A 19,713-nucleotide genomic window follows, 5' to 3' on the forward strand; every position below is an offset into this window, starting at 1 on the left:
TGCCTCCTACATCTGTCAACTCCACTGCAACATGGCTTTTTATATCAACCACTGGTGGGCTGTTACACAACACATGCTACTTCCCTAGTGCTGACTCAACCATGAAGGATAGCTTGGCTTCCACTCTGCATTCTGTCACGCCGTGACAAAGCGGTGAGGAAATATTTACCTTCAATGGAAAAAGTATACTTGGCACAGTGCTGAAACCCTTCAGATGGGTAGCACCACTACTGTGCCTTAGGATACCTCTACCTTCTCACCCCGTGTGCTGCATGTCTGCCAGGAGAGCGCAAGAGAGAAATCCCTGAGCGCGAGAGAGAGAGAGAGCGCAGAGTGAGTGAGAGCGACACACGTGCCTGGCCCTGTGCCAGTGCACACTTCTAGGATTTTTGGCCACAAAAGCCCAAGAGCGGCTCAGCCCTCCCCAGTGATTGTAAGTGTCTCACAAAGATACTGGCTGAGAGGTCTGTGTCGAAGCTAAGATTAACACACCCGCTCACAGCAGGAGAGAGCAGAAACAAAATCAGACAAAACACACAACAGCAGACTGGAAAATAGCGAAAGGCTTTCCCCCTATATGACGCTTACTTACCAAGGGGGACATTTGTGTTTTCATTATACAGCCTTGTGTTGACTCACTGTGTTTGGGGAAGAGATAGTACAACTTTGATACCAGATTAGCTGCCGAGGAGAAATATTCAGAGAAATGTGGCAATCTTTCTTCATGTTGACAAATCTATTCTTTAATGTCAAGGGCAGGCATAAAATTCAATTGGGGATTGGATTTTGAGAATATAGCTAAGAAAGGAGAACTGACATACATTAATAAGGAGAGTAGATTGGTGGTAAGCCAAGGTGGCCTTACCTGTTTGAATTGATCCTCAAAGCTATTCCAGTCAGCCTGTCCGTTGGGGGAGGTGGCAGAATGGGGCCCTGCAGGAGAGCGGCTCTCGTCAGGCTCCTGCTTCACCCTGACAGGTGGCAATGGCACCTGCTGGGGGCCCGAGGTAGAGTAACTGCCAAATGGATGCGCTGGGAGGCGGGAGGCACCCTGTTGTAGAGCCAGTGTCTGCTTGCGGAGGTACTCAAGACCACTAGCCCCTCCCTCTTCCTCCTCGCTCCCCTCATCTCCATCCATCATCTCCTCATCATCCCCTGAATCCCGGCCTCTGCCCTCCTCATCCTCCCTCTCTGAGTCCACACTGCTCTGGTTGGAGACCCGGGACAGTGGGCCTTCTATGGGTATCCCTGCACCTCCACTTCCAACCAGGGCCTTGCCCATGAAGCCAGCTCCAGAGGCCCGGGCCGCGGCCAGGATGGCCTGCTGCGCTGCTACCTGCTGTGCATACATGATGTGGGCCTCACGGAGCCGCCTCTCTTTGCACTCCATTTCCAGCCTGGCCTGCTGCTGGCGCTGCAGCTGCTCCATGACAGCCTCCAGCTTCATTCCTCCTGCTGTGCCTCCCTGAGGATAGACACCCCCCAGACCACTCTCCTGTGACATGCTGGGCTGGGAGAGGAAGTGAGGAAGACATCAATAGCCAACCATAAACCAACAACTCAAATTACCACTGGATGTCTGGCTTTACAGGTTCTAATAAAAACATGCATAACACAAAGTTGACTATTTAAACACAAAAAACAGGGAAGTCCCATCTGTCAGGATTTGGGTGAAGTCACCTTCAGACTTAGTACAGTAGGCTACAACAAACCATCCACTTCATGAGGATAACATGGGTAAGTTAACATGAGCACAATAGATGAGGAAAAGCCTAATTGACATTGAGGAAAGGGGAGAAGACAGGCAAAATACCGTTAATAAACAACATTTAAAAAAGTACAAAAAAATGTACTGCATGAAAAGGATTGTATGGTATGCAATATATGGTGCTACACGTGATTGTATTTAAGAGTACAGTAGTAAAATGCAGGACATATTTATACGTAGGTGTAGTATAGGCAAATTATTCAATGTTCAGCACAGCTGCACATAATACAGAAGTTACAGGACCACGTTTTGTCCTGTAGATATATCTACAGCATATTGCATTTATGCTTCTTATTTGAAAAAATGAAGTCGAGTTAACGCAAAACACTCAAGTGAAATAGATATGCACCACTTTAAGAATGAGCTAAAACAATGTAAACCATTGGATTTTGACAGAAACATCAGTAACAATAACAACTTTGAAATAATTGTGAACCATGTAGCCTCGTACAGTTGTTTCTTATCATCAAAAGTTGTCAATTTAGCTTAAATCCGAAACAATAATCAACCCAGATGTATCCTACATTCAAAATTAGATGATTGATATTGTTAAAGTTCGAATATAATTTTATCCAAAACACATAGGCCTACAGCCACTTCTCTTCTATTCGTGCAGTCAGTCAAAATTAGCCTTCCGGATGTATATGGCGAGGCTCCAGAAAACGTACATGCGTAAACAGGGTATAGTATCGTAGCTGGCTACGCACATATATACTTTCCCCCCCCTATCTAAATCATATTAGGGGAGCAGATTACAGTGCATAAAAATATGCATGCATTTGATCTATTTTGGGATCTATTGGGTTACGCACTATACATTATTTATTTGCAGTCGGATTTACAATCGTTATTAAAACAGGAAATTGGCAATGACGTACGCTGAACTATCAAAACCAAATATTAATACGGATTTCAATTTTTTTAAAGGGTTACTTTTGATAGTCTCGTGCTTTTAGCCCATATTGCTCTGCAAATAAATGTTCGCTACCTCGCTCCTTCCTATAGGCTATGACACAGCCGAGACCCAGCCAGGGCACAGCGCCAAACAGGGGGAAACAACTCACCATTTGTGCCTTGCTGCTACCGGAATTGTCCACCATCCCTCCTTCCTAGGTTATCCTCTTCGCTGGCACGGTTTCAATCACTTGTAAACACAGAGAAATTGTGCATGCACGGGGGGGGGGGGGGGGGGGGTAAATTTGTCCACCAGCAGATAGGCAGAATGTTGGCTGTGTAACTCTCAATTGTATCTTTCTCCACTTCTTTTTTTAATTTAGAGAAAGACGAACATGAAATATGGCCCGATCTCATATCTCGAAAAACTAGCCGTTGAGGTAACTCCCTTGACTCGATTTTCCTTCACTTGAATTACACCCCCCGTCTAGGCGTACAACATCATTAGGGCCCGCCCAGTGACAGCAACAAGTTCCAGAGTTCCAGCGCAGCGTTGGCTGAATAGTTACTATGTGTATGCAAATCTCATGAGAATGGCAATTTTATGAGAATGGCAACATTGTCAGTCCATGCAAACTAGAGCCTATTAAATAGTACATAATAGATCGCGTGTGGCCGTTATGCTGACAGGCGTTTTCCCTCAATACCATTCCATTTACCATGTGGATAACTTGCCTGTTGAATAATTAGCCGGCCCTACATTTTTGGCAAACATTGATAATGCAACGCTAAAATTATATAACTGAGGTACAGTACTAATGCAATTTATAATCCCGGATAAAAACTACTCTGCTGAGTGGTGAACTATAAAATAGCCTACAAATACACATTTATACATGATGCATGTACGTAACGCAAGTAATGACAGCCTGTTAGCTACTTCCCTCGCCATGAAATAATATTGTGACAACTCAATTCTGCCCCCAAATGGATGTGAATGGAAATGCTCTGGTCTGGTACTGTGGCCCCACTGTCTGTCTGTGTGGTCTCTATGTTCAGTTAACGATCTATTTATTCCACATGTGTCAAACTCATTCCACGGAGCGCGAAATGGCTGTGGGTTTTCGCTTCTCCCTTGTACTTGATTGTGGAATTAAGGTAACTGATTAGTAAGGAACTCCCCTCACCTGGTTGTCTAGGTCTTACTTGAAAGTAGGTCTTACTTGAAAGGTTAAAACAAAAACCAGCAGCCCAGTTTGACACCCCTGATCTAACATAACCAACCTGCTTAATCAAGATGTCTTTCCAATATACCAGAATACTCATCATAAACATATGCTGCATTCTCAATGCTGTGCATCCAAGCTCTTCTACATAACAAATATTTGACAGATTAGATTGATAGTACTCTGAATTCTGTAAAAAATAACTTTCAATGGTGTAACATCCCCTCTAGCAAACCAGAAGAAAATTACAAAAGGGTGTGTGCATATTAATTATATTGAATTTAGCAAAACAATCTTTATAATCAAATGAAAATAGTTTCCTACACATAATATTTCAAGTTTTTTTACATTTGGCACTCAGTAACACTTGGTATATTGTTTTAACTAGGATACAGAAGCAGATTGTCCCATTGGTTGCATAGTACAGGCGAGTGCAGTGTACTGGCTACTGACTGCACCGGTTGGTGTTGAGTGCAATATTTATCTATCTAGCACACAGGTCAAGCACTCAATGGCTGCGTTTAAACAGGCAGCCCAATTCTGATATTCTTTCTACTAATTGGTCTTTTGACCAATCATGTCAGAACTTTCCACGACAGCTCTTTTTCAAAGCTGATGTGATTGGTCAAAAGACTAATTAGTGAAAAAAATATCAGAATTGGGTCTCTTGTGTAAACACCGCCAGACTGACACACTTCCACATTAAGTCTGCACCGATAAACAGCAACTAGCAAACACAAACACACTTCTTATCTTTAGCCACACATGTAAGGGCTCGAGTGATGAGAATCACTCATTCTAATGCCTGACAACACAGACAGATTTCTTCTAAATATTTAGTGTACTGACAATGCAATGCTTGCTTTAAAAATCAGAAGATACCAAAACACTAACATAAGGGTGGGAAAATTTACAATTAGCTGAGTGACATGCGAGTGAGAGTGATCAAAATGTAACAACAGGTAGGTGACTTGTCTGTTCAGATCGCCTTCTGATATCGTATGCATGTCCCTGTGAGTATCTAGTAACTACTATATGTAGTAGGCAGAGGATCAAGTAGGTTATTGTGTTCTGTACAGCATTGCCAGGAGGTAGTGGTTAACCTCAGTGACACCATGGGCTGTAATGTTACCTTTAACACACAGGACAAGATTGACCAGTTCTCATTGCTGTAACATTACAGTATAAACAGTGCCATTTTGTAACCCTTTAACATATAACACTTTTTTTGGAAAAAGCATTGAAAGGCAGCCTGACATGAGTAAGTGCTAGTTTCCCTATATCATTTAAAGCATTAATTCACATACAAGTAAACCATGTAGTGTCAAAGCCACAGACAAGGGTTTGAGGTTAGACCCCAGATTAATACCAAGGATTTGCAACAAAAACAGGGAATTTTAGGAAGATGTATTAAAAATGCCAATCAATATATCTAAAGTTAGGGAATGTTCAGGTTTGTTTTCAAAGGGCTTACTTTAAAAAAAAGGGAATTGGAGCAAGACAAGCTTGCGGAAAAACTTTAGCGTTCAAACCGCTCTAGGACATTTTCTGTATGCATATCAATTTTCTATGTTTAAATAGACCTGGGAGAGATATGCCAAAGAGGACAACAAGACAGTGACCTTCTCCATCAGGTGAATGAGTGTAGTGCATGTCCAGAGATGAATCACCCTGCACCTGTCTATTCAGAGGGGCTGCAGCATGGTTAGCATTTCATCTAGATCCAAAATAACACAGAGGTCAACCTTTGGGTTGACAGAGAGCCCTGCTTGGACAGTGGCTAAGGCTTAGGATGACTTCTGTCCATGCTTAAGGTTAGTTAGGGTGTAGAGAGCACTGCATAAACAGTGGCTAGGCTTGAAAGTGTTAGGGGGGTTCCATGCTTAGACAGTGGTAGGGTTTGGGTAACAGGAGGCCTTCCTTGACTTAAACAGTGGCTAAGGTCAGGGTAACAGAGGTCCAGTCTTTAAACACAGAGCTGCAGGGTCAGCCAGGTCACAGCACTAAGTGCCCTCCTCACTGCACGGAGCACGACCAGGCCTCAGCGCAGCAGCAGGCTGAGGAACCCATGGCTTTAGGGGGAATGAGGTCCAGGTCCTCGTCGTCAGGGATCTCATCCAGCCGGTATCCATCCTGCAGCAGCTGCCTGCTCAGGTCTGGGTGTACCTGCACAGAGAGGTCAACAGGTCAGCTGTGGAATGACAATTCAAAAAAGGTATGCGGACAGGAGCTGTAAGGAGAATATAAATTGTAGGTGGATTTCAGATTTTTTTTTACATTATACTTGCATTGACTCGTTTAAATATGAATAGATGTGCAGTTGACTATAAGGGCAACTATTTTATATAGAAACTGAACCCTGTTCCTGATATAGAGCACTGCTGCTCAACGAACGAGCCTTCCTATGTAGAAGCATGGTCTGAGTATAGTATACACTGGACACACTCACCTCAGCTGAAGAATATCCTGAGGAATACTGCTCGACATCTAGCTCATCATCACTGCAAGGTCAAGACAAAGATAATGTCATTAGGAAAACTCTTAGGCTGGGATTCAATCCGATCTCGGATTTGGACAATGTGCCACTTAAAGGTCATTTAGGATTGAGTCAACATATGCAGCGTTTACCGTAAATGTGGTCTATGCAAACGTGGGAAAATTGCCTTTTAAAATGTGCATTACTGACCAGGCGCACTTGGATTGAATTCCAGCCCTATACGGGCTCCCGAGTGGTGCAGCGGTCACTGCATCTGAGTGTAGATGCATCACCACAGACCCTGGTTCGATTCCTGGCTGAATCACAACCAGCTGTGATTGGGAGTCCCATAGGGCGGCACACAATTGGAACAGCGTCGTCCGGGTTTGGCCGAGGTAGGCCGTCATTATTAATAAGAATTAGTTCTGACTTGCCTGGTTAAATAAAGGTTAAATAAAAAACTTCCCAAAAAAAACATAGGGTCTTTAGAGATTCTGTCTGCAGTCAGTAGTGCCTTGCCAATAGTGTTTGCCAGAGAGAGTACTTAGCACCTCTGAAAAGAGTGCCGGCCATAATTTGCGCACTGTCAGACATCCACCAGCGTGTGGTCCCTAAATCACAGCGCGCCGAACGATTGGAAAATCAACATTCGGTGCTATATGTGTGTAGTCCTTTACCTGTCTGATTCCAATGCTACCAATGTCTCTTCAGCGTGCTGACTCAAAGCGGCATAGCCTTTGTTGAATTTCACACTTCTACAAGAGGAACAAGAGAAACTTTGTATTGTAACAGCTCGAATACCTCAACTTCCATGTTTGCAGGCATCCAATGATACACGCCTACAAACATACACCTCCCTCCTCTTACCTCTTTCCTCCTTGCCTGGGCTGTTGCATCACTGGACCCCCTGAGGTAAGGCCTTTTTTCTTCATTGCTTTGCGGGCCATCTCACGGTGTTTCTCTAAAGCCAGGATTCAGTCACATGCAGAAGAACACTTTAAATAAAAACATAGGCTATGACAACACTGAAACATCACAAGGCTTTAAACAGGAATTGTGTCAATCTTAGGGCGAGGAATGCGCTTACGTAGTTTCATGTGAATGGCTGGGGCTTTGGACATGATGTAGGGTCCCCTCTTCTCCAAAGGTCTGATGCCCCCATCTGTAGCCCTTGGTCTTGAGCTGCTGCCAGTGCCAGGACCCTTGACATGTGAAAATCAGGAATGTATGAAATGTCATGGCGGATTCTGTTACAAATAGAGGATCCCTGGGAGACAACTACAGGAAAACAGCCTTGCCCTAATGCTGCTACACAACTACAAATTAGCCCTGCCATTAGCCTCCCATTTAAATCAAAAAGATAACTAGCCAAGTATATTGCCACCAATTTAGAAAATTCAAATTTTTTAAATTATAAATGAATGTTTTGCTCCATGAAGTAATCCAAACAATGTTTATGCCACCATCTTGTCTATTTAAAATCTTCTCACATTGTTTGTCACAGGTGAGTGCCATCATGATCATGACACTTCCCAAAGTGCTGCATGTCATGACGGGACTCACCAGTGTCGCTCAATGAGAGAAGATTTTAAATAGACAAGATGGTGGCATAAACATTGTTGGATTACTTCATGGAGAAAAACATTTATTTTAATAACTGAGCATTTTCTAAATTTAAATGAATCACCTGCAACTGGTCACGCCCGAATTGAGACCATAAAAAGTATTGTCAAATACAGGTTAGTTCAAATCTATGCTGGCGGTTTGTATAGGGCTGTCCAGTAAAGGACACCCAAAATCTTTGGTTATATCATAAAATTGCCAGTGTTATGTTTGGATTCAGTCGTGTTCTTAACTTTGTGAAACTCTTCCGTTTCAATTGCTACCATAGCTATGCTTATGCAAATGCCTTTCATATTTCTACTGCAAGAAACATTTCAATTTAGCCGTTTCCATATGTGTGGAGGACGGCTCATAATAACGCTTGGAATCTGCCCGCTTTTATCCACTCAGAGACTAAGTCCCCAACCCAACCTCCACAACCTGAGTGATGCCCCCAGCCCGAGTCCGGCCGTCCCTGCTCGGACTCTGAGTGCCCCCCGCTTTGGGGGAGGCCTCCTCGTGCACCTGGTGAACTTTTGACTTCTACAGCGAGTCCCAACCTGACTCACAATCCCACCAGAAGACGGGCCTGGTGGATGGGCGACCACCACCTAGCCCCCTACCTATCCAGAGCCCAATGTCTTATGCTTTCTACCCATCTGCCTGTTCTCTCTCACACTCTGTCTGGCCTCTGGCCCTTCTCCGTGCACCTGGTAACCGGTAAGTAAAGACTGAGGATGGTCCCCGACAAAAGCTTGGATCGAGGGCTGACTATCAATAGATTGCAGTAAGTGAGCTGCTCTGCTACGTATGAAACCCTAACCCAGAATCAGGTCGTCTACGAGTGATTTAGCACCAGGTTCCCCACAAACATGCGGTGTGCATCAGGAGAGGGGCAGCAACTTATCCGGCCGCACCCCAACCTAGTAACGAACGGCTCTACTCACCTGTCAAAAGAGGCAGGCTATCCCGGGCCAACCGAAGATCCGTGGCGCTACAGAATCGTTACGTTTATGGGGGATTCTGATTTAGAGGTGTTCAGTCATAATCCCACAGATGGTAGCTTCGCACCACTGGCTCCTCAGCCAAGTAAACACACCAAATGTCTGAACCTGCGGTTCCTCTCGTATTGAGCAGGATTACTATTTCAACAACACATCATCAGTAGGGTAAAACTAAACTGTCTCACGATGGTCCAAACCCTGCTCATGTTCCCTATTAGTGGGTGAACAATCCAACGCTTGGTGAATTCTGCTTCACAATGATAGGAAGAGCCGACATCAAAAGATCAAAAAGCGAAGTCGCTATGAACGCTTGGCCACCACAAGCCAGTTATCGCTGTGGGTAACTTCTGACACCTCCTGCCTAAAAGGCAAAAATTCAGAAGGATCGTGAGGTCCAACTTCTCATACTGAAAATCAAGATCAAGCGAGCTTTTGCCCTTCTGCTCGACGGGAAGTTTCTGTCCTCCCTAAGCTCACCTGCGTTACCGTTTGACAGGTGTACCGCTCCAGTCAAACTCCCCACCTGCCACTGTCCCTGGAGCAGGTCGCACCCAGGGCTCGCCTCCCCAAGTAAGTGAAAAAATGACAAGAGTAGTGGTATTTCACCGGCGGCAAAGGCCTCCCACTTATTCTACACCTCTCATGTCTCTTCACAGTGCCAGACTAGAGTCAAGCTCAACATGGTCTTCTTTCCCCGCTGATTCCATCAAGCCAGTTCCCTTGGCTGTGGTTTCGCTAGACAGTAGGTAGGGACAGTGGGAATCTCGTTCCTACATTCATGCGCGTCACTAATTAGATGACAATGCATTTGGCTACCTCAAGAGAATATCAATTATGTCCCGCCGTTTGTCCCTGCTTCATCGAATTTCCTCACTTTGACATGAGGGGGTCACAGCCACCCTGAAGGTGGTTTGAGAGCGACCGCGAAGGCTAGCATTCTACGGTCAGATATCATCAAATTGACATCCATTCGAGTAACGCCCGGTGGTATCATCAGAGGCTTTTCTATCTTACAAACTGGACACCAGTTGCCGCTACTAACCTTCAGCGGACTTTAACTGGGTTTTTACACCCAATCGACATCAAGTGCCAGCACAATACTTATAGGCTTGAGAACCAAATAACCCTCGCAGTATCTAGCGGCACCATCGACAGGGTGTCGGAAGAGCAACAGAAAAGAATCATCCCCTTTCAATCATTTACTTTCCCAGTCAGCCCTCCAGGACAGAGCCATAGGAACCACCTTACCAGCGCTTCATTGATATTCCTCACTTTGACATGAGGGGGTCACAGTCACTCCACGGGTGATTTGAGTGCGACCGCCACATGTGGGTACGCTCCTTTTGAATTTCATCAAGTTGACATTCAGTGATCCGTGACCAGTGGGAACCTAAGCTTCTTCCGTCCGTTTTATTGTTCCGCAGCAAATCAATGGCCGTGGATGGTACTACCCACATCAAATGTAGACCTCCCTCCCCAGACAAGCTGGAGATACCTCTCCCCACTTCGTAGGGCATGAGCCAGATCCATGCAGGGCCAATGGGTTTAGTCTCCGCCTCAAGTCTAGTGAGTGTAGAGGAGACCTCCCCACCTACAATGTATGGGGCCGGCAAGCGCCGTAGCTGGAGAGATCTGCGAGAAGGGTCCGGAGCGTGTCCAGAGTTGCCGCCGCCAACCGCCGGACCCAACCCCCCCACCGGTCCGCCTTCGGCCAGGCCAACGCACACCACCCGGACGAACCCCCACACGCAGCCCATTGCGAGACCACGCACGAGAGACCATGAGATGGGCCGCACAATGAACTTCCAATAATGGCGAGAGGGCCTCCCTAATCTTCTACATTTGCAAACACTGTACATAGATTTTTCTATTGTGTCATTGACTGTATGTTTGTTTATGTGTAACTCTGTGTTGTTTTTGTCGCACTGCTTTGCTTTATCTTGGCCAGGTCGCAGTTGGAAATGATAACTTGTTCTCAACTGGCCTACCTGGTTAAATAAAGGTGAAATAAAATAATAAAAAAGGGCGACAGAGCGACTGCTCACCCTGCCGCGGCTCGGGCCCCGCTTCGCACCCCAGCCCGACCGACCCAGCCCTAAGAGCCAATCCTTACCCCGAAGTTACGGAACTTTTTTGCCAACTTTCCTTACCTACATTGTTATAACATGCCAGAGGCTGTTCACCTTGGAGACCTGCTGTGGATATGGGTACGGCCCGGCGTGAGATTTACACCCTCGCCACCAGATCTTCGAGGGCCAGGGAGAGCTCACCGGACGCCGCCAAAACCGCAATGCTTTCCAGGGCTTGGGTCCCTCTCCCGGGGCGAACCCATTCCAGGGCGCTCTGCCCTTCACAAAGAAGAGAACTCTCCCCAGGGCTCCCGCCAGTTTCTCCGGGACCGGTCGTGTTACCGCACTGGATGCCTCGCGGCACCCGTCTCCGCCAGTCCGTGGACAAGTAGTTTGCGATCAATGGGTCACATTACCAAGGAGCTATTGAAATGATAAAGTTTGAAAAACTAATGTAAAAACATGTGAGATGAAAATGGACAAACTAACGGGTGCAATGTGTAGGTCTGCAGTGTACATTTTGAACCTTGTTTGAAGTCACTAGGTCACATGACCAAGAAGCTATTGAAATAAAAATATTTTAAATAGTGCAAGATGTAAAAAAAAAAGTGTGTGCAATGTGTATCTATGCCATCGGGTTAGCTAGAACCCGTTTTTAAAGTTAGGAGTAATGGTTAAAGAGCTATTTAAATTTGAATAATTAGATTTGTCACTATGTTGACTGCTAACTGCTGTTGGTGGCCGTAAGGAAAACTACAGGCGAATATCCAACCTTAATCTGGCTTTACCTCGGTTGCAATATAGGCATATTCCCACGAGTGTAAAGGGTTAACGGAATAGTAAAGATTATACAAAACGTTTTGAAATATCAAAATAACATATTGGTGTGTATTCTACGCAGTTGAACATACCCTATTTTGAATATTTGTCAGTGAACCTAAACAAGTTGCTGGATAGGGCAAGTAGCCTAGCGGTTAAGAGCGTTGGGCCAGTAATAAAATGGTCGCTGGTTCGAATGCCCGAGGTGACTAGGTGGAAAATATGTCGATGTGCCCTTGAGCTAGGCACTTCTCCAGAGCAATTAGGGTTAAGAGCGTCTTCTAAATGACTAATTTAAATAACGTTCTCAGTATCTGGTGTACAATCTGTAGCTAACATGGTTAGCTTACAAACTTTGCTAACGTTAGCAGTAAATAACAAGCCAAGTAACGTTATACGCTGAGAGAATGGTAGGTTGGCTGTCATTTGAAAACAGTTGCCAGAAATCAGATTGCGTGTGTTATTAGTTAGCTAGCTAGCCAAAACATAGTTACCGGGGTCAAAACTTGGGAGTCGGGCACTGCAGCAAGGAGAGCATCCCTCTCCTCCTGTTCCTCCATAATGTTGTTCATGTTGGTGGGAATGTTCACGCTTTACACGCTAAAACAGGCATGTTGACTATTTCCAACCATCCATGAAAGGATGTTTTATCACTGCTGTATTTTACTCCTGCTAGCTAGTCTAAGGACCACTTCCGCTTCCTGTCAACAGAAGCCTTGGACTACTTTCACCGTCCTTCCTTCATCCCTACCCCAAATCATCAGAAACCACATAAGGTCGGAGTACTTCAGTAGTAGCAAAGAGGTAAGACACTTTCTGGCGATAGTATTACCAATATCAAATTCTGTCTGATCATTGCGATATTCAACAAAAGGGGCCACCTAACAGGGCTAGTGCAAAATTACATATTGGCTAGCACCTATTGATGAAGGAAACTTCTTTCCGGGGACCATTTAAGAGCCCCGACGCTTGCTATTAACGTTGACACGGATCGCTTGCGGTAAGGTTTTGGACATAAGGAACGTATGTTCATTCATAATCAGCGTGAAATAATTTTGAGTAAACAAAATGTTAAATTACTACACACCTTTAGGGTTAGTGTTCCCAAACGGCCATATCACAGCACTTCAGGAAGACGACCACCAGTGCTAATTAGCAATCTAGCATGTGTAACGTTAACTGGGAGGAAGCACGCAACATATGGATATTTGCAAATCTGCTAGTTGATGTTAGTGTTTCAAGATTATTTCTCGCTAAAATGAGAGAAGGGCCATATTTCGAAAACCGGTCCACAAGCAATCATTGACGTTTAACAGCCAGACGTGGGCGAAGCTAACCGCTGAACACCCTACGCTACGGGAAGAAGGGTTTGAGAGCTAGTGCAAAACCTGACAGAATTTCAAGAGCCCTCTGCATTGAATCAAAGTGAATGATGACCAAACCCATTGTTGGAATTAATCCCTTCGTCCTCAACTTTCTTGAACTACCATTTTACATCAGTTTCGACCCAGCAGTATTATGAGATGCATCAAAGTACATACTACTAGTTAGGTTAAATGTTTGGCTCAGCCATATGTTCATGTAAACATAAGATTGTTGTGCATGTGTATGTCAGTGGTCTGAAAAGCCCATACATTTATTTAATTGAGCATTGACACCTTTTGAATTAATGGGTTACACGCCAGTAAATCAAGCTTACCATTGAGACCGCAGCGTCAATAGATATTGCTTTATTAAATCCATTATTTTGTACACAACAGGAGAGAGTGGATTAAATCAACATCATACAGACACCAGGACAAGGCAGAGACTTGAAGAGAAGTGGTTCATCTCATTGGCCACCAGATGACCTGAGGGGAAAAGGAAATTTAAAATGAAGAAAATGAATGTTGATTTAAAATGAAGAGAACTGTGAAAGGCCCAAAGATGCAACATGCGTTTCCCAAAAGACCATACAGAGAGAACGTTCGCTTATCGTGTCATTGAGGCATGTGTCAATACTCATAGGATCAAAAGAAAAGCAGAGCTGCTCTCAGGCCAGCTTTCTCCATTGAAATCTTACCTTAAAGCTGCAGTATGTAACTTTCTGGGCAACCAGACCAAGTTTGCATAGAAATGGGTTATAGATCTGTCACTCATTGAAAGCAAGCCTAAGAAGCGGTAGATCTGTTATGTGCGCTATATCTATGCTTCCAGTTCTCAAGTTTAGTTTTAGTGTCTTGGTTTTGTACACCAGCTTCACATTGATAGACAATATTTTTGGTTATGGAAAAGTTATTTCAGAGCAGTACAATGATTATCTAAACAATGACTGCTTGTTTTATCAAAGTGAAATTAGGCAAACTAGAATTTTAGCAACCTGGAAATGGCGGAGCGATTTTTCTGCACATTTAACATTAGAATTATTCCACAATACTGACGCCGTATCAGCTCCTAGAGATTATCACCTATGGCTGCTAATATTAATGCACTAAATGAAACTCAATTGAATAAACATAACTGATTTCAATATAGGCCTATGTAGCCTATACTTTGGATAGGCTATTTGTCTTTTAATGCAGTCATCTCAGGTTTCATGTGACGATCATTATCCTTTGCTTGTTTAATATTTGCAGAGACATTGGCAACTTTATTTGTATTCAACTTCGTTGTGAAGTTATGGGGTCACAGACTGAAACATCTTGATTCTATGTTTAGTGGGGATCTGTATAACATATTTAACGATGCACTTCGCTGTTCTACGAATGGTCTGAGGCAGTTGGTAAATAACATGCGTTTAAGTGCAACTTTAGGAACAAAGGTTTTGGAACAATGCTCCTACGAAGGTTGGAACAATGAACTTAGCCTTAAGATGCTTTTGAGAAACCGGGCCAAGAGCATTCACTTTTCAATGTGTAAGCACTCACCCAAAGGATGTCTATAATTTGTCCATGCCCAGATCCTCAGGTGTGGAGATACCCAGCTCAATCAAAGTGGGCTGCAGTTCTTGAATCAGGTATGGGTAGATATCTTTGTGGGGGCCAGATTTGTCCTGTTACAGAGAGAGGATGATGAAGTTCACCATAGGGAATATTACAAAAAAGGCATACAGGTTGAATATTGTGTACCATTCTATACGTTTCCTAAAATACTAATATATTATGTGAATAAATTCAAAGGAAATTAAATCCAAATTATTTTACATGTTAAACCCTATTTCACAAGAAAGTGACATATACAGAACAAAAATAAACACTGAAGTGTTGGTCTCATGAGCTGAAATAAGATCCCAGAAATGTTTACATTATGTTAGTGAGCATTTCTCCTTTGTCAAGAATCAATCCACCGGACAGTTGTGGCATATCAAGAAACCGATTAAACAGTACAATCGTTACACAGGTGCACCTTGTGCTGGGGACAATAAAAGGCCACTCAAATGTGCAGTTTTGTCACACAACATAATGCCACCGATGTCTCAAGTTGAGGGAGCATGATATTGGCATGCTGAATGCAGGAATGTCAACCAGAGCTGTTGCCAGAGAATTTAATGTTCATTTCTCTACCATAAGCTGCCTCCAACACCATGTCAGAGAATTTGGCAGTACGTCCAACCGGCCTCACAACCACGTCAACCCAGGACCTGCATATCTAGCTTCTTCACCTGCGGGATTGTCTGAGACTAGCCACCTGATGAGTATTTCTGTCTGTATGAAGCCCTTTTGTATGAAAAAAAAATATTCTGATTGGCTGGGTCTATGCACACCCATGCTGTGCCCAGTCATGTGAAATCCATAGATTAGGGCCTAATTTCATTTTAAGTTGACTGATTTCCTTATATGAACTGTAACTTGTTGAATGTTGCGTTTGTTCAGAATAGCATAAAAATAGATTATGCTGTGAACCTTCCAGCTAGTCTAGTTAAATAAAAGGTAACAAAAAATAGTTGGCTATGTTGAAAGTGTGAGGAATTGGTACACCTACTAATTAAGAAGTTTGACTGTTCTTTTTGTACAGCTAGGTGGCTCATGTGAGGATTAAAGTCTGCTTCCACCAAATACAAGAAATAGCCCAAACCCTAAAAGTCAATAGTACGCATATTTCAGGGGAACCAGTTGTTTTCAAAACTACTGGAATGTTCAAAAATGTGCTTTTGATGGATTTGTCTGTGAATGGAAGTCATTTAAATTTATGCTCAGCTATCTGTACAATTTTCTAATTTAACCATCTGGAACAAAAACACCTACTGAATACGATAAAGGTGCTGCAACATGTAGAATGTCTCACCCATGTGGAAGCTAGGTGAATTGCAATAGGCCCAGCTAATCAGAATGAGTTTTCCCCCAAGGGAATGTTGCATTTTATATTTTTGTTCAGTATACTATGGACATTTTCAGAAATTACAATGCAAAAATTCTACATGTAGCTCCTTTAACCAAATGGCATAAATTGAAATGGAAAGAGATTTTCCATTTTGACATACGATATAAAAGCAGCGAGTTTATCCACTTATGTAGTTCTGTCCTTGAGCGATTGTTGTCTATTAATGTTCTGTATTGTTTCATGTTGTGTGGACCCTAGGTAGAGTAGGTGCTGCTTTCACAACAGCTAATGGGGATCCTAATACAGTGCAGTCAAAGTATTCAGAACCCTTGACTTTTTTCAATTACATTACAGCCTTATTCTAAGATCACCCCCCCCCTAATCTACATGCAATACCCAATAATGTCAAAAAAACAACAAAAAAAACGTTGGCAGTGATTACAGTCTCGAGTCTTCTTGGGTATGAAGCGACAAGCTTGGCACACCTGTATTTGGGGAGTTTCTCCCATTCCTCTCTGCAGATCCTCTCGAGTTCTGTCAGGTTGGATGGGGAGCGTCGCTGCACAGCTACTTTCAGGTCTCTCCAGAGATGTTCGATCGGGTTCAAGTCCGGGCTCTGGCTTGGCCACTCAAGGACATTCAGAGGCTTGTCCCAAAGCCAAGGACAATTACTTTGACCTCATGGTTTGGTCTGACATGCACTGTCAACTGTGGGACCTTATATAGACCGGTGTGTGTGCTTTTCCAAATCATGTCCAATCAATTGAATTTACCACAGGTGGACTCCAATCAAGTTATAGAAACATCAAAGATGATCATTGGAAACATGAGCTTAATTTCAAGTCTCCATAGCAAAGGGTCTGAATACTTATGTAAATAAGTATGTTTTATTTTTAATACATTTGCTAAAACGTTTAAACCTGTTCTCGCATTGTCATTATTGTGTGTAGACTTCCCGACTGCACTGTAAAATACCAAAAATACATACGTTTATTTTATTGAGATATGACTTCACTAGAAGTCGGTAGGGGAAGCTGTGTAGCTCACCTTGACTGCCTCGAGGATGCGGATGGCACTGGCCAAGTCATTCAACCTTCGGCAAGCACGAAGAGCTGAGTCGAGGATTTTGGGTTCAGGTACCAGGTCGTAGCCAATTAATGTGTTCATGCCTATGGGATGTAGAATGGGATTCAAGCATACTGTTATACATTTTCTTCTCTCCAAATGTTATAGTTTTAAAATGTAATCTGGCTATCCGTTAGTCTCCAACTCAAGGACCCTCGGCAAAAGTGCAAACTTATTTTCAATAATCTTTAGAAGATCACCTTTCTTCAGCTCCCAGGCATCAATGTCTGGCTTGCTGAAATAAGTGACCCAACGGGCATCGAACTCCTCATCTGTCTCCACCTTGGCATGGGAGTAGCATCGGGAGGCCAAAGGAGCTGCAACATAGAATACAAACTAATTCTAGATTATATAGGAGGTCAAGGACTATTCGTAGATGCTTGACTGAAAACAATATACACACCCTTCCATTCTCATGACAAAGCAGGTGAGCTGTAACCTACACCTTCTGTCAGACATGTCATCTCACTACCAGCTGATTTCAAATTCGATTTTTGCAGCCCAGTATGTTTGAGTACTTTGCCTGTGTACTCCCCTAAGATCTATTCTAGGGGAAACTGACCAATATATGTCAAATGCATAATTACAATATCCCCTTAGCTTTGCAGGGAAGAAATGTCTATTTACAGCAATCTGGCTAACTGGGCCAGAGGTCAATGCCAAGACACTATTTATTTTCACAGCACAAATCTAGCCATAACTGAGTGTACAGATCAAGAGCAGTCGATGGTGTAGGATATGACCATACACTGGTTTGACCGCAAGGTCTAAAATTGCTGCGCATTGTTGTGCACTTGTGACTCCCTCGAAAAACTGAAGCGTGGGTCATCACAAGGACACATGCTAAAGTTTACTAGCTGTCTCATGGAATCTATACATTTACACTGGATATGACAAATTTATGAACGTGATGACACTACACTAAGGGCACCAATAAATGTTACTTTAGATCAAATTAAAATCAATGTCACCCTGACGCAAACATTAGTCCCATTGACTTAGCTTTAAGCTAGCTACATACAGCGAATGCCATCTATGTGTAGGACCACAATACACAACTTACAGTATTTGTGACTTCATATACTTGCCACAATGCATTGAATTAGCCTAATAGTGTAAACTATATGTCGAGTTTTGTGAGACTACCTTAACGTTACATACCATTTACGACTAACGTTAGCTAGCTTTATGGCTATTTGCGATGGACAACTGGCGAACACGAAAGGCAAACAGTTGTATGAATAAATATACCATTTAATAGGCTTTGCCGTCAGTCTTACCCGAGTAACATGGTCGTATCCGCGCTAAACTCCGTACCCCAGAGGTTGAAAGTCGAACAACGGCTCTGAACATCTTGCCGACCGGTAAGAATCAGTGGCTAATGGTGTCGTATGCTAAGGAACAGATTCAGAGGGACATCGAAAAGGGAAGCAATTGCGTCTGCGCAAAACCGAAGTGGCTACGTGCTAGGAGACAACCGCGCGACAGAGTGAGGTAGGTTCTTAGCCTCACCTTGAAGGTCTATCAACTGCCATTTGGAAATAAATGCATACAATGCACATACCTTAAAGTAACGCATTTATATAATTACACACTACTATACTGGTGTTAACCTGCCTAACGCAGTAAATAAACTGGGGTACACTTCTCTTTTTGGCTAGGTTACATTACCCACTGATAATTGGGGCATTCGAACGCAGCTCTAGGCTGGGTTTGCCAAAAGCATCGTAACACATCTTAATTCCATAGAAACTAAATGGACGAAAGATTATTTCAGGGCCACGATGCTTTTGGGAAACAGCCCAGGTTGACACACCGCCTGCCTGAACAAAGACCAAATAAAACTTGAGCAGACAGAATAACCATTTCACCCCTTAAACTGCAGTACGTTTTAACCCATTACTTATTATATAAATATAGATCTTATTGCCAAAACATGTGCACTGTGTAACATTAATACACAAAAAGCATGATTAATAGAGTGAAACTAGCGGCAACAAACAAATGGTTGGCATGCCAAAAACCGGTAGATTGTTCATGGGCCCTATTAGCCCTTGATCATGACTTGGTTCAATTACATTACACACAAATCATTGGATGAAGGAAGGGGGAGTTTTGTTTAAGAGCTGTGAAGCTAGGTCTGAACATTAAAGGAAAATTTCACCCAAACTCTTTTGGTATGTGTAATTAGTCCATTGTTGAGTCCCAACATGCTTTGCTTGTCAACAATGGACTAATGAAACAAATGCCAAAATATAGTTTTTGGGTGGAGTTTTCTTTTTATCAAGGAAAACCCGATGGGGCTCCCAAGTGGGGCAACGATCTAAAGCTCTGCATCTCAGTGCTAGAGGCGTCACTATAGACCCTGGTTCAATTCCAGGCTGTATCACAACCGGCCGTGATTGGGAGTCCTATAGGGCGGCGCACAATT

General features: G+C 43.4%; 3 protein-coding genes and 1 long non-coding RNA gene across 6 annotated transcripts in view; 1 reads left to right on the forward strand and 3 right to left on the reverse strand.

The window, feature by feature from the left end:
* The window catches only part of LOC129834477 (AT-rich interactive domain-containing protein 3B-like), a 65,025-nt gene extending 62,075 nt beyond the window's left edge, over positions 1–2,950 (reverse strand). For all 3 annotated transcript variants that reach the window (XM_055899496.1, XM_055899497.1, XM_055899495.1), the window contains exons 1-2: positions 2,833–2,950; positions 866–1,510 (exon numbers count right to left, since the gene is read on the reverse strand). In XM_055899496.1, the coding sequence (XP_055755471.1) occupies positions 866–1,510; positions 2,833–2,868 (681 nt within the window). In that variant the 5' untranslated portion in view covers positions 2,869–2,950. The remainder of the gene's footprint in view (positions 1–865; positions 1,511–2,832) is intronic.
* Positions 2,951–4,144: 1,194 nt separating this feature from the next.
* Positions 4,145–12,435, reverse strand: LOC129834479 (protein FAM219B-like). Its single transcript, XM_055899499.1, has 6 exons — positions 12,353–12,435; positions 7,452–7,566; positions 7,232–7,325; positions 7,042–7,119; positions 6,338–6,389; positions 4,145–6,054 (listed from the first exon to the last, which is right to left on the reverse strand). The coding sequence occupies exons 1-6, from the start codon at positions 12,428–12,430 to the stop codon at positions 5,905–5,907; spliced, it is 567 nt and encodes a 188-aa protein (XP_055755474.1). The 5' UTR covers positions 12,431–12,435; the 3' UTR covers positions 4,145–5,904.
* Positions 12,436–12,572: 137 nt separating this feature from the next.
* On the forward strand, positions 12,573–14,367 carry LOC129834482 (uncharacterized). The gene is made up of 2 exons (XR_008756262.1): positions 12,573–12,662; positions 13,619–14,367. It is a non-coding gene; the product is annotated as an uncharacterized LOC129834482 (long non-coding RNA).
* On the reverse strand, positions 13,573–18,737 carry LOC129834480 (cytochrome c oxidase subunit 5A, mitochondrial-like). The gene is made up of 5 exons (XM_055899500.1): positions 18,563–18,737; positions 17,483–17,599; positions 17,205–17,326; positions 14,765–14,889; positions 13,573–13,708 (listed from the first exon to the last, which is right to left on the reverse strand). Exons 1-4 carry the CDS (start codon positions 18,633–18,635, stop codon positions 14,776–14,778), a joined length of 426 nt encoding a protein of 141 aa, XP_055755475.1. The 5' UTR covers positions 18,636–18,737; the 3' UTR covers positions 13,573–13,708; positions 14,765–14,775.
* Between the last annotated feature and the right edge of the window lie 976 nt (positions 18,738–19,713).

The sequence above is a fragment of the Salvelinus fontinalis genome, chromosome 35 (assembly GCF_029448725.1).
Source record: "Salvelinus fontinalis isolate EN_2023a chromosome 35, ASM2944872v1, whole genome shotgun sequence".
Classification (NCBI taxonomy): Eukaryota; Metazoa; Chordata; class Actinopteri; order Salmoniformes; family Salmonidae; genus Salvelinus; species Salvelinus fontinalis.